The 13631-nt window shown below is 42.9% G+C and overlaps 1 protein-coding gene across 2 annotated transcripts in view; it reads right to left on the reverse strand.

Moving 5' to 3' along the window:
* TRIM37 (tripartite motif containing 37) overlaps nucleotides 1-13631 on the reverse strand; it is a 291747-nt gene that overhangs the window by 48003 nt on the left and 230113 nt on the right. For both annotated transcript variants that reach the window (XM_073615167.1, XM_073615166.1), the window contains exon 20: nucleotides 1879-2016. In XM_073615167.1, coding sequence (XP_073471268.1) covers nucleotides 1879-2016 — 138 coding nt within the window. The remainder of the gene's footprint in view (nucleotides 1-1878; nucleotides 2017-13631) is intronic.

Genomic DNA, 13631 nt, shown 5'->3' on the forward strand with positions numbered 1-13631 from the left:
TGGAAGAGGAAAATCCTAGGCAGGGAGGACTCTTCCCCAGGGTGCCCTTACCTTCGGATGGCTGGAGCTGGCATCGCTTAGCGCTGTCTGAGCGTCTGCTTCCGACATGCTGGTGGTGCTGCCTGTGTAGTGTTCACACCGCCTGTGCTGTGTTCCGACTCGTCTCCAGCCTCTGCCCAGCCCCCTATCAGCCCTGCGACTCAGAATTGGAAGTCGCAGGTCAAAGGGAAAACTTCCGCGCCCCCCTTCCCTGGCCGGAAATTATGTCACTCGCCGTCCGGCCCGCCTGGTTCCACTCTGCGGCCTGTACTCTGTACAGGGGGAACAGTGAAGCTTCCCTGCCAACAGCCCTGTGGCTGTGATAGCGGGCCCCCAGTCTTCCACCAGCACTCAGAGAAGTTGGGGAGGCAAAAATACAGCCGGTGAGTACCATGCCACTGCCCTGGGAGAACCCCTGTCTTCAAAATAGGGACTAAAAATACAGCCCCCAGTCTCTGACTTTTAGGCCAGATTCCTGCGCAGCGTCTCCCCACCGGGGGAAACACAAATAACTGAAACTGGCGGGGGGAAGTGAACATTTATGGGGGCTGGCACATTGTTTCCAAAGGAAGAGGAGCAGCCAAGATCTCTCATTGTGGCTGTCCTGAAAGACGGGGAGGGAAAAATCTTATATCTCATTTAGTAACCAATGTCGATCGTTTTTTTCATAAAGGTGCAACTTTATGAAATGATCACTTTCAAAGGCTTGTGAGGCATTTGGCTTTGGTAAAGGTACACTATAATAGAATTATTATAAGTTGGCCTTTGGACAGATCTGCCATGGGGACTGGATTTGGCCTTTTTGTATTTATGTCCCACAAGCATTGAGATAAAGTGGCTATCAGGCATGGAAGTTTGGGGTGGAGGACTAAATCCAGCAAACATTTGCATGGAAACTGTAGAAGCAGGTGATAAGATCTTATTCTAACTGCCTGTGTGGATGAACCAAAACTAAATGTCCTTGCACCAAGCAGGTTTGCAGCATGAGGTGAAAATATTTTCTTCTGATGGTCAGTGAGGGATTATAATGATGTCCTTCCTGATCAGTCAATATAGGCATGTGGTGTCTCACCCTCTGACCTTCAGGTCTGCTAGCCAGATTAATGGGGGTAAAAAATAGTTAACAGCTCTGTTGGAGAAGTACAAAACAAATACCTGTCAAAAAACAAACATCACATTTAAACCACGATTACATTGTAATGATGTTCATTTGTGTGGAGGTTTTCTTTTAAAAATAGTAAGACCTAATTAGCAGCTAAAATAGCTTGTGCCTTAATTTTTAAGGTGATTAAGCTCCTCTCTCCAAAAGTAAATTTCCCTTGGTTTTTGAGAAGGAATAAAAAATAAAAATAAAAAAAAGTCATTAGGGAAAAAAGCTTTTATTACTATTTGATGGTGCACAGAAAACAATCCTGTAACGTCACAAATCAAAATCTCAGCAACAGCCAGGTATTAAATACATTTTGTGAAAGGGAGAGACATTTATTAGCAGGCCCGCACTCTATAAATTGCAGGCAGTCATCTGAACATTCATAACTGTCAGCAGTATAAGTAAAGCTACACAAAGACTAGCAATTCGACCAGTGTATCATTTTAAGATCATGACTCCAAAAGAGCTCTCTGACAAAAGATAATGGTACAAAATGCACATTTACAGTGGATGAAGATATAGGCTCTTCCTATGGAGAGGAAGAACTTAAAAATCTTGTCATTTCAACTGGCCAGTCCCTGTTTTTTCCTCAAGAGGAAAAAACAGGGATTGGCCAGTTGAAATACAAAAATGGTGTCCAAGGAAGGAACATAAGAAAGCCAATTAATTATGTGAACTGTGTAAATTACCTTCTGAAGGGACTTGACCTTCTCCTTTCACACGGTGACCACCTTCTCCTCCACAGTCCACGGCTCTCCTCAGAGACAGACTCCCTGCTCTTTCACCGGATCTAGAATGCTTGGGGGAGTTACATTTCTTACTGGTACCTACAAACAAATCAGTGTTTAAAATTAATTAAAAACTCAGATATTTAGTAATGTTTCTCCTAAGGTCTCTTTAGCACTTTGTCCTATTGACAAAGAACCCTAAAATAAACAGATTCTACAAAAATACAATCCTTAACTGAACAGTCAACAGGATGAATATGAGTATGCATCCTAAAGGAGAACACCACCCATCACATTTTATTCATGGTGGCAGGGTTAGAGAGACAGGTTTGGTATTACATACTGCAGTGCTCTTTTGCCAGTCTGTAATATTTAGTTCAATCCATATTTACAACATCTAGCCAGGCTCGTTTATGATAAATCAAAGAATTTACACATGTAAAATGAACTGGTCATAGTTGGGTATAGCAAGAAACTAAATGCTCACTTATTTTATACAGTAGTAACTTAAGTCTGATACCTGTCTCTTATTCCTCTACTTGGCGATACCAGCAATGCAGGAGGGTGGAAGGGGGGGGGGGGAGTTCACTTTAAAGGGGCTGTAGAAAGTGGATAGTTGATTTGTCTGATATACACACACTAGAGTAGCAAGGAGTGAGTGTAATTCCCCACCACCACCACCACTATATGCCATATGTTGGGGGCAGTAATGAGGTTACAGGAGTTCTATGGTCACAGCATGCAGATTAATTCTATAACATCAGCATTATAATAACAATACAAACAATAGTTCTTTTTGACAATCTAATCTAAGTTGCATGCTTTGCAACTTTAAACTTGTTAATTATTTTGAATTTCAAGGACTAAATATCCCATGACACCTTGCTCTTGCAAGAAGTGATTCCTGTACTGTCTATGCCATCTGAAACTCCTCCTCTCAGCTCCTCAGACAGAACTGAGACATGGACAGAACATTGTTATCCCATAACAGGAAGTGGGTTTATAAGCACCTTCATGACAGGATCATTTGGTTTTAAAATACTGAAAATTACTTTTGAAAATCAGAGTTGTGACTTTCTGGTAACGGTTTCCAGGAGTAGCACAGGACAGAACAGGACTCCACCTCAGGAGGCAAATAAAAATACAGGGAGAACTTTAAAAAGGGCAGTACCCAGCTTAGTCCAGTATTTTTTCTGAAAAACCCTTAGGGATGTAAATAAAAAAGGGAGGGAATCCTTGCTGTCCTGGATGACTCCTGGAAATATACCAGTAAGTCTAATGCCCTGTACACACGATCGGACATTGATCGGACATTCCGACAACAAAATCCATGGATTTTTTCTGACGGATGTTGGCTCAAACTTGTCTTGCATACACACGGTCGCACAAAGTTGTCGGAAAATCCGATCGTTCTGAACGCGGTGAAGTAAAACACGTACGTCGGGACTATAAACAGGGCAGCAGCCAATAGCTTTCGTCTCTTAATTTATTCTGAGTATGCGTGGCACTTTGTGCGTCGGAATTGTCCACACATGGTCGGAATTTACGCGAACGGATTTTGTTGTCGGAAAATTTTATAGCCTGCTCTCAAACTTTGTGTGTCGGAAAGTCTGATGGAAAAATCCCGATGGAGCCCACACACGGTCGGAATTTCCGACAACAAGCTCCGATCGCACATATTCTGTCTTAAAGTCCGACTGTGTGTACAGGGCATAACTTTGATTTTGATTAGTTGTCTGTCCAAGACAGCACAGGAGAGGCTAAGTGAGCACTTACCAGATTAAGGAGGAACCACTGACCCCCACATAAGGCACCAGGCCTGGATAGGTTCCCAATTGAAATATATCAGACCTATTTGGAGCAGTTAGCATCCAGATCAATCCACGTTGGAGGCCTATATGGTTCTGATACCAAAACTGGCAGGAAGAACCCTATGGATTGTTATGCTTATAGACCAATTGCTTTGCTCAATGCAGATCTCAAAATTCTCCCCAAGATTTTGGCCACTAGATCAGCTAAGTCTATATTGTCACTTGTGGATTTAGATCAGACTGGATTTATGCCTGGAAAATCCACAGACTAATCTACGCAGGGTTTTTACACACCTTCAATTACCTCATGCTTGCCAGTCTACAAGTGTATTTGTGTCAACTGACATAGAAAAAAACTTTTGATTTCGTGGACTAGCAGTACATACATAGGGTCCTTGAAAAGATGAAATTCGGTCCGAACCGGGTAGCGCTTTAATATAGGTCCCCTAAGGTGGTGATCAGGCTCAGATTCCGTTTCCCCTTTTTTCCCTCCATTGGTGGAGGGACGAGGCAAGGTTGTCCCTTATAGCCTTTTCTCTTTGCACTTATGATGGCACCCCTAGCCAAAGCGCTTCGATCCACCTCGGAGGTGAAGGCGATCCAGGTGGGAACCTCGATATTTTGAACACCTTCGCATGCTATTCAGGTTTGAAGGTGAGCTGGACTAAATCCTCTTTTGCCTCTGGATGCAGGTGCCACTGCAGTGGCAGATCCCTCACTTCCTCTGAAATGGGTATCAGAGGTAACTAATCTTGGTGTCCAGATTACTGGGCAAGCAGAGAATTATATGGCTTTAAACTTTCTCCCGGTAGTCTCATTACTAAAACAGAGAATCCTGGCCTGGAAAAATTTACAGCTATCCTTGATTAAAAAAATAAATCTTATTAAAATGAAGGTTCTCCCGGTTATCCTTTATTTTTTACACCATGCGCCTCTACGGATCCCTAAATCCTAATTTAAAAGACTAGATGGCCAAGCGACCTCCTTTCTTTGGTCCAGTTCACCCCCGCGTATAGGCTTAAAGGTGCTGCAGGAACTCTGGGGACGGGGGGACGGGGGGGGGGGGGTTGTTCCATGTACTACCTTGCAGGTCACATGGTATTTGCACGTCGCTGCCAATTGAAGGATGATAGTGACTCAGCTACGGTGTTGGAAGCAGCAGTATTGGGTTCATATGAGAGTCTACAATTTGCTGTGTTCCGGGGAAGCAAGTATGTTCTTCCACTGACCAGATCTATGTTGTGAACAAGCGCGGTATGTTCATGTGAAACGTGTTAATCCTATTCCCGTTATATGTCTGGCACGGTGACAATAAAAAATTCCTACAAGCATTTATCTTACTGCGTTGTGCGGCCATTCCTTCTCTGTACATGCGCTGTGGGCAGTGGTGAGCCGGGGCAAGCACCTGTGGCAATTTGCTGGAATCTTAACTGCTTGAGCAACTTCCCAACATTTCATGCAGCCCGACTTCAAGGGCATATCACCTGCTGCCCCACTGTGGATGAACCCTTTGTCCCTCGCACTTTTGTGAATTCCAAGATCCAGGGATGTGGGCTGCAAAGGGAATCAAAAAGGTTGGGGATATCACACGGGAGGGAACTTTACTCTCCTTTGATCAATTTAAAGCAAAATTTGGTTCTTCCGAACAAATATTTTTTTCAATTATCTCCAACTATGGCATGCATTTTAGTCACAATTTCAGACACTGGGGATATAGACTCAGCCTTCGGTTTTGGAAATCCTTCCTCAGGATGGGGAATGTTGTCAATAACTTACAAAGAATTGTTTGGGACTGCAGCTCCTATGATGCTCCATTGTAAGGAGCGATGGCGGATGGAGGTCCCAAACATTGATGGAGATGTTTGGGATGACATGTGGGAGAGGCCATTTAAACATCTAGTGTCAGCTAGGGATAGACTGCTATTTTAAATTTTTTCACAGAATCTACTATACCCCAGCCCGATTGGCAGGGATTTACTCCTTGTGCTCTGCCACATGCTGTAGATGTACACATGTCTCTGTCAATTTTGAACACATTTTTTGTAGTTGTCCGGCAATCCAAGACTTTTGGTCGAAAGTACTTGAGTGTTTAACCAAAATACTTACCATACCTATACCCCAATCCATCTCAGTGTGCCTCCTGGGTTTGGTGGATGCTGTGGTCCAGTCTAATGTCCTTAGAACCTTACTCAATGTCATACTATTTTATGCACGGAAGGCTATTCTTCTCCATTGGAAGAAGCCTTCCTCCCCCGACTGTGTCCTTTAGGAATTGTCTGGTCAACTCTAGGATCCCTTTTTATAAGGCCACATATATCACCAGAGGTTGCGAAAAGAAATTTCAAAAGGTCTGGCGAGCCTGGATGCATTCTTCTTTCACCACAGGTTGACCTCTCAGGTATGGATTGCGAATTCTCGGGCAATGCTTGCACCCTTATACAAGATAGGCCAGACACTTGGGCGTGAGTGGCATGTTGGTAACTAATAGCCTTTTAAGTCCTCTACTTCTACTGTTTTATATGGTTGAAATTACTATCCAAAAGGTACTTTTAGACCAGGATGGCCTAGGGGCTCATTTAGCTATTAAACACTGGTTTTGGAAGGTAGATGCATTATTCTTTTCAGCAGCCCTCAGGGGCATAAAAGTTGGAAGGGAGACGAGTTTAGAGGGTGGGACATGTGGTGGAGATTTGGGCCCTGAAGGTGATGGACTTTATTATTAATGTTACTTGCAGTGACCTTTTAATGACTATAGTTTGAGAACATGTTTGGAATCAACAGAGACATCTTGCCCTGCTGTGGAATGTTATCTGGAGTGACCATTTGATAGTAGTGTCACTTCAAAGGAGGTGGGAGGTGGGAAGGGAAAAGGAATAACCTGGTCAGGATATGGTAGCTGGTAAGAGAGCCCCCCACCCCCATTGACTCAACGTAGGAGTTTTGGCATATGGAAGGAAGGGGGGGGGGGTTTACAAGTGTATATATTGCAGCACAGATCACTGCCCATTCTCTTGTGCTGACGGTCTAGATGAAGGATGGTTACGTAAGACTTCTCTATACAATGTATCTCTATTATCTCTTATATCTCTTTTCTTTTCTGTAGCTTTTTCTACTGTAGGATTTTGCCTTAATATATTATTAATCTCTAGCTAGCATGTGTATGACCATTATAGCAATACTTTGTATCATTGGTAACATCTCTGCTTTAAGGTTGTATCCTCCATGTTGTATTTGGTAATCTCTAACGTTCCTTTTCTGTGCAAATAAATGTGATGGTTTATCTTTTTGCCCTGTTATCGTTCGTTTTTATTCTTATATAGACAAAGGTTTAATCACTTATATTGGTATCGTTAATCATTTAAGTGAGGTATAAACATTTCCGAAACAGACGGGAGGGGGGAAGAAGGGTTTTATTTTAGAACTATTAGATTACCAGGTTCTTGTATTTCTAGAATGTTTACGGCCCTGTGTAGCCATTTTTATGGCGGTTTGTCGCCACCTTATCTGTTATGTCAAATATAAATTCAATTAACAGAATTTAAACAACAAAAGGAGGAACCACTGCCTGAAGAACCCTGAACAAGAGCTGCGGGAACTGCACAGTCAGGCTCACAGTAAGCTCTGCACCAGCTACTCTTTAATACTATAGAAAGAGTCCCACTTCTGATGTGATTTCTGGGAGATGTTGATCTGTGGAGGAAGCCATCCGGATGTGGTTGTCTGTATTGATGAGGGGTTCCAGAGAGCATGATTTGCTGGATGTTATTGAGAGTATCTATACATGCCTACTGTTTACAGCTATCTGGTAAGCAGACTACATCATCACGTGGTGTCGAGCGCTCCTCCATATCTGCACTATACCTGGTGATTGGATTTCTCCTACTCTTCAGACCTTCCTTGGACTGTTTTTTAATAATTATTGATTTTAGCGCCGCAATACATACACTTTAAGAGCTGCGGGAGGTTGTGACTAGAATATGTGAAAAGGGGAAACACTCCAACTTGCTCTGCCCAAGAAGTAAATAATGATCTGGTAGAATGGGCCATGGGAGAAAAGGGACATGTTTTGTCTAGGGCCCTATAGGCTTCTGAGATTGCTTGTTTGATCCACAGCACCTGTATTTTTCAAGGCTTGGCATACTTTCTTACTACCCAAATTCCAGAATGAAGAGGGCCTCTGTTTTGCTAATGCTTATTGGCTCCAAACATTATAATGCACAAGCTCTAACATCAAGGAGATGGAATAATTATTCCTTACTGTTGTAAGGATAATGACAAAACCAGGGCAAAACGGTATTCTGAGAAGGATGAAAGTTAATGGATACCTTGGGTAAGAAACCAAGATTAGTACGTAAAACTAACATCACCAAAAATTTGGAGAAACAATTTCTATATGGACAGCGCTTGCAACTCACTTATGTGCCTGGCCAAAGCAATAGAAATTAGAAGGTTAGAAAGGTCACCTTTAAGGGATAACTCTGATAACAGGGAAATCTTAATTAAACCCAGGAGGACACTTGAAAGATCCCATTTAGAAAAACACTTAAACAGAACAGGTCTCAATCTAGAAAGGACCTTAAATAATCTAAAAATAAGTAGATTTGTGGCCAGACACTGTTAAGAAAAAAAACAAACAAAAAAAACAACCTGCACTTTAAGCGTGCAAATGAAAAGACCCTGATCGGCTCTATCCTCTGGAAAAGCTAAGAATACTAATTGAAACCTTCCTCTCCTGAAGAGAAAACCTTACAGACTTACCTACAAAATGGTCTGGGTGCCGAATCTTTTCCCTTGATGTGCCCCAGCCTCTTTCATCCATTGTTGAGTCTCAGAGAAAATGTAATGACCAAAGAAGCCTGCAGGATAGATTCTCCTCACTACCACAGGGATCTCTTCACCCATTGTGGCACAAAAACTTCAAGGTCTAAGGAACGCTCATCTCTGTCACAGACTTTTGAGAACGCAAGGCTGTAGAATCCTGAAGTGGGCTTTAGCCTACTGAATGGTCTGAAATGAGGCAGACTTCAAATCCAACAGGTACAAAGCCGCTGGAATGGAAACTGGAAAGTTGCATTTTAGCATCGCTAAGGCCCCCCATCACTTTTCTAATCTTTTATCCAAGTAAATAAATTGTTTGGAGTAATCAAATCTACCACATACCCCAAAAAACTGATATTTTGAGAAAGGGTTAAACTGGATTTCTCCATCCATCCTAATTACATAAAAAAAAAAAAAAAAAAAAAAAAATCACCTCTTGCAGATCCTGTTTGACCTGCTATTATTCTCAGGACACAAAAAAGAGAACAAGATTAATCGAGATAAGGGATCACAGATGCTCCATGAATAATTTAAAATGATGGAAGGATGCCCAACTGATGTAGAAACTGACACTTGATGGCAGAATATAAAAGTTTATATGCTAATAGTAATTTTTTTGAGGAAGGAGAAAATACAGGTCATTTATTGCCCATATTAGATAAACTATGTGTAGGTGGGTTTTGTGATTTATCAAACGCATATTGTTTCAGACCCCTGGGTGTGTATCCTAGAAAATGTAGATGAGAAACTATCCTAGTGAGATGAGGGTGCCAAAATTCAGTCTTTTGTTTCTTGCTCAAAAACCATTGCATTAAAGTGGGAATTTCCATATCCACCTACATTGGGCGATTGGTGAGCTCATGTCAATTAAGACCCTTCTTAGGGATTATTTGTATTTTATGATTTTGTTCAAGGGTTAAAAGTTTAAAATGAGACAGGATTTTACAGACAGTTTCTGAACCACAAAAATGTGAGCAAAGAAACCCAGATTCTTTTCTTCTGTGGGTACTGGCACTAACACCTTCTAGTTGGCCAGTTCAACTAAGAGGGACAACAATGCTGAGGCTTTTACAGGGTCTTTTGAAGGAGATGTAAAAAACAAGAATTGCAAAAGGAGGCCTGTCGGAAAATTCTGGACAGTAGCCTTCTGCTATGAGCTTCTGGATGTACAATGTGTAAGCAAAGAGTAGCATTTATTAAAAGATTCAATTAAATAAAAAAATAGGATTTTTAAAACAGCTAACCTGTAAAATCCTTTTCTTTGAAGTACATCAGGAGACACAGAGCCATAGTGGTTACTATGTGGATTATAGGCCATTTTCAGGTGATGGACACTGGCACGCCCTAAGACAAAAAGTGCACTCCCTATATAACCCCTCCCACTACTGGGGGTACTTCAGTTTTGTAGCAAAGCAATACACATGTATACCAAGAAGGGAGAGACCTCTGTGTCCTGTGATGTACCTCAAAGAAAAGGATTTTACAGGTAAGCTGTTTTAAAAATCCTTCTTTCTTTTCATACATCAGGGGACAGAGAGCCATAGTAGTTACTATGCGGGATGTCCCACAGCAATGCCAACTGAAGGGAGGGAGACACAACAAAAGTAGGGCACCAAGAGACTAGAGGACTTATACTGCAGCCTGCAGTACACTATGCCCAAAGGTGATATCCTCATGACCTTTTACATCTACTTGATAGAATCTGGTAAATGTATGGATTGAAGACCAAGTTGAGGCCTTGCAGATCTGAGCCATGGAGGCTTGGTGAGGCACTGCCCAAGAAGCACTCACAGCCCTGGTGGAGTGCGCTTTAATATGAAAAGGAGGAATTTTCCTCTTTAAACCATAAGCTTGAACAATCACTTGACAAATCCATTTAGGTATGGTAGATTTCAACGCCGCCTGTCCTCTTTTAGGACAGTCTGGCAACACAAACAAAACATCTGTTTTACTAATCTGAGCAGTCGCTTTTAAATAGACCTAGACCGCTCTCACCACATCAAGAGAATGTAGTGACTTTTCTGGAAAAAATGAAGGCAGAACAATATCCTCGTTTAAATGAAAACCTGACACTACCTTCGGTAGAAAATTAGGATGAGGACAAATACAACCTTATCCTTATGAATAATCAAATATGGCTCTTTACAGAAAAGAGCAGCCAACTCTGATACTCTCCTTGCAGAAGATACAGCAACCAAGAAAACTATTTCCTCGTCAAGAGGATCAAGGGAATATCTTGAATCGGTTCAAAAGGCTGTTTTTGTAAAGCCGACAGTACTAAATTTAAGTCCCAAGTGTTCAGGGGTGACTTAACTGGGGGATTAATCCGCGTTACCCCCTAGATAAGGTTACGAACCAGAGAGAGTGTGAAGCAAGTGGTTGTTGAAAAAACACCGATAAGGCCGACACCAGGCTCTTGATAGTGCTCAAGGCCAGCTTGATTACTGATCCCATCTGTAGGAACTCAAGGAACCTACTCTATGATATGTTTCCTGGGGTGCCAACCCCTGGATTCACACCAGGAGACATATGCCTTCCAGACTCTATAATATATGATTCTGGAGGCCGGCTTCCTAGCATTAACCAAGGTAGAAACTACGGAAGCTGGCAGCCCATGGTCCTTTAGAATGTGGGTCTCAATAGCTAAACCATTAAATTTAGCGTTTTTAGGGTAGGGTGGAACACCGGACCTTGCGAGAGAAGATCTGGCCACAGGGGCAGGGTCCAAGGGTCACCTACTGCCATCCTTATGATCTCAGCAAACCAAGATCTCCTGGGCCACCAGAATCACCCCCTCTCCCTCTTGCTTGATCCTGTGTAGGAGACACGGAAGCAGCAGAACAGGAGGGAACGCATAGATCAGGGAAAACTGATCCCATGGAAAGACCAAGGCATCTGTTCCGTACGCCATCGGATCCCTTGTCCTTGACACAAAGTTGTCGATCTTTTTGTTGAACCTGGACGCAAACAGATTCACGTCCAGAATTCCCTACTTTTGGCATATTGTCAGAAAGATGTCGGGGTGAAGGGACCATTCTCCCGGGAACAATTGTTGGCGACTCAAGTAGTCCGCCTGCCAATTCCCCATCCCTGGAATGAAAACTGCTGATAGGCAAGAGATGTTGTTTTCTGCCCAAAACAGAACATGATTCACCTCTCTCTGGGCCGCACGACTTCTCGTGCCCCCTTGGTGATTGATATAAGCCTCAGCTGTGGCATTGTCGGATTGAATCCTGACAGTATAATTCCGTAGTCTGAGTGTCCAGGCCTTTAAGGCCAGGTGTACTGTCTGAATCTCTAGAATATTGATGGGAAGGTCAACTCTGATTTGGACCACTTCCCTTGGACAGACGCTTCTTCCAGGACTGCTCCCCAACCCAAAAGGCTGGCAGCTGTTACTACTTTCCAGGTAACCAGTAGAAACGATCTTTATTTTTGGATATTAACCACCAATTGAGACTCTGACGTACTTTGGCGGATAAACGATTCGGGAAGACCAGAGTTTGGACCTTCTTGTTCCAAGTTGACAGAATACTGTTTTGGAGCAGTCTTGAATGAAACTGCACATAAGGAACGGCCTCAAAAGAAGCCACCATTTTTCCCAATAAACTTATGCAAAGATGAATAGAAGGATTCTTCTTTGTTTTGACCAACCAAATCAGTTCCTTTAAGGAAACGATTCTTTCCTGGGGCAAAAATACCCTTTTCTGGACTGTATCTATGATCAGCCTTAAGTACTGCAATCTCCTTGATGGTTTTAAGGAGGCTTTTTCTAGGTTGAGGATCCAACCTAAAGTATTCCAAGTAGCCGACTGCAGTGACCAGACTTTTAAACGGGCTACCGATTGATCCATCAAGAGTAGATAGTCTAAGTAGGCTAGTATAGTTATTCTTTGAGCCCTTAACCTTGCTAAAGGAGGAGCCAGGATCTTTATAAATACTCGAGGTGCAGTAGCTAGCCCGAAAAGGTAGCGCTAAAAACTGGAAATGAAGATTTTCTACCTCAAAGTGTAGAAATTTCTGGTGAGCGGGGAAGAGTTTAGATCTTTGAGATCCAGAATATCCATTTGGATTTAACCAAACCCCAACCTCTGCTCTTACATGGGGACCACCATGACCACTTTTGCAAAAAAAAAAAAAATGGTCCAATGCTTGAGAGAAAGACTTTTTTTCTCTGGATCCTTAGGAACGTTTTGATCTGAGAAAAAACGAGGAGACAGGAACTCTTGGAACTCCAGCTTGTACCTGGTGGATGTTAGAGACCTTGTGCTCCTCCACTTTCTGTTTGTGGATGCTCAATAGGGTTTAGGTCTGAAGACATGTTTGGCCAGTCCATTATTTAAAACCTCAGCAACTTTAGCAAGGCAGTGGTCGTCTTGGAGTTGTGTTTGGGGGTCGTTATGTTGGAATACTGCCCTGCGGCCCAGTCTCTAAAGGGAGGGGATCATGCTCTGCTTCAGTATCACAGTACATGTTGACATTCATGGTTCCCTCAATGAACCGTAGCTCCCCAGTGCCGACAGCACTCATGCAACCCCAGACCATGACACTCCCATCACCATGCTTGACTGTAAGCAAGACACACTTGTCTTTGTACTCCTCACCTGGTTGCCGCCACACACACACTTGACACCATCTAAACCAAATAAGTTTATCTTGGTCTCATCAGACCACGGGACATGGTTCCAGTAATCCATGCCCTTAGTCTGCTTGTCTTCAGCAAACTGTTTGCAGGCTTTCTTGTGCATGATCTTTAGAAGAGGCTTCCTTCTGGGACGACAGCCATGCAGACCAATTTGATGCAGTATGCAGCGTATGGTCTGAGCACTGACAGGCTGACCCCCACCCCCTTCAACCTCTGCAGCAATGCTGGCAGCACTCATACGTCCATTTCCCAAAGACAACCTCTGGATATGACGCTGAGTACGTGCACTCAACTTCTTTGGTCGGCCACGGCGAAGCCTGTTCTGAGTGGAACCTGTCCTGATAAACCACTGTATGGTCTTGGCTACTGTGCTGCAGCTCAGTTTCAGGGTCTTGGCAATCTTCTTATAGCCTTGGCCATCTTTATGTAGAGCAGCAATT

Source organism: Aquarana catesbeiana, linkage group LG02 (assembly GCF_042186555.1).
Source record: "Aquarana catesbeiana isolate 2022-GZ linkage group LG02, ASM4218655v1, whole genome shotgun sequence".
Taxonomy (NCBI): domain Eukaryota; kingdom Metazoa; phylum Chordata; class Amphibia; order Anura; family Ranidae; genus Aquarana; species Aquarana catesbeiana.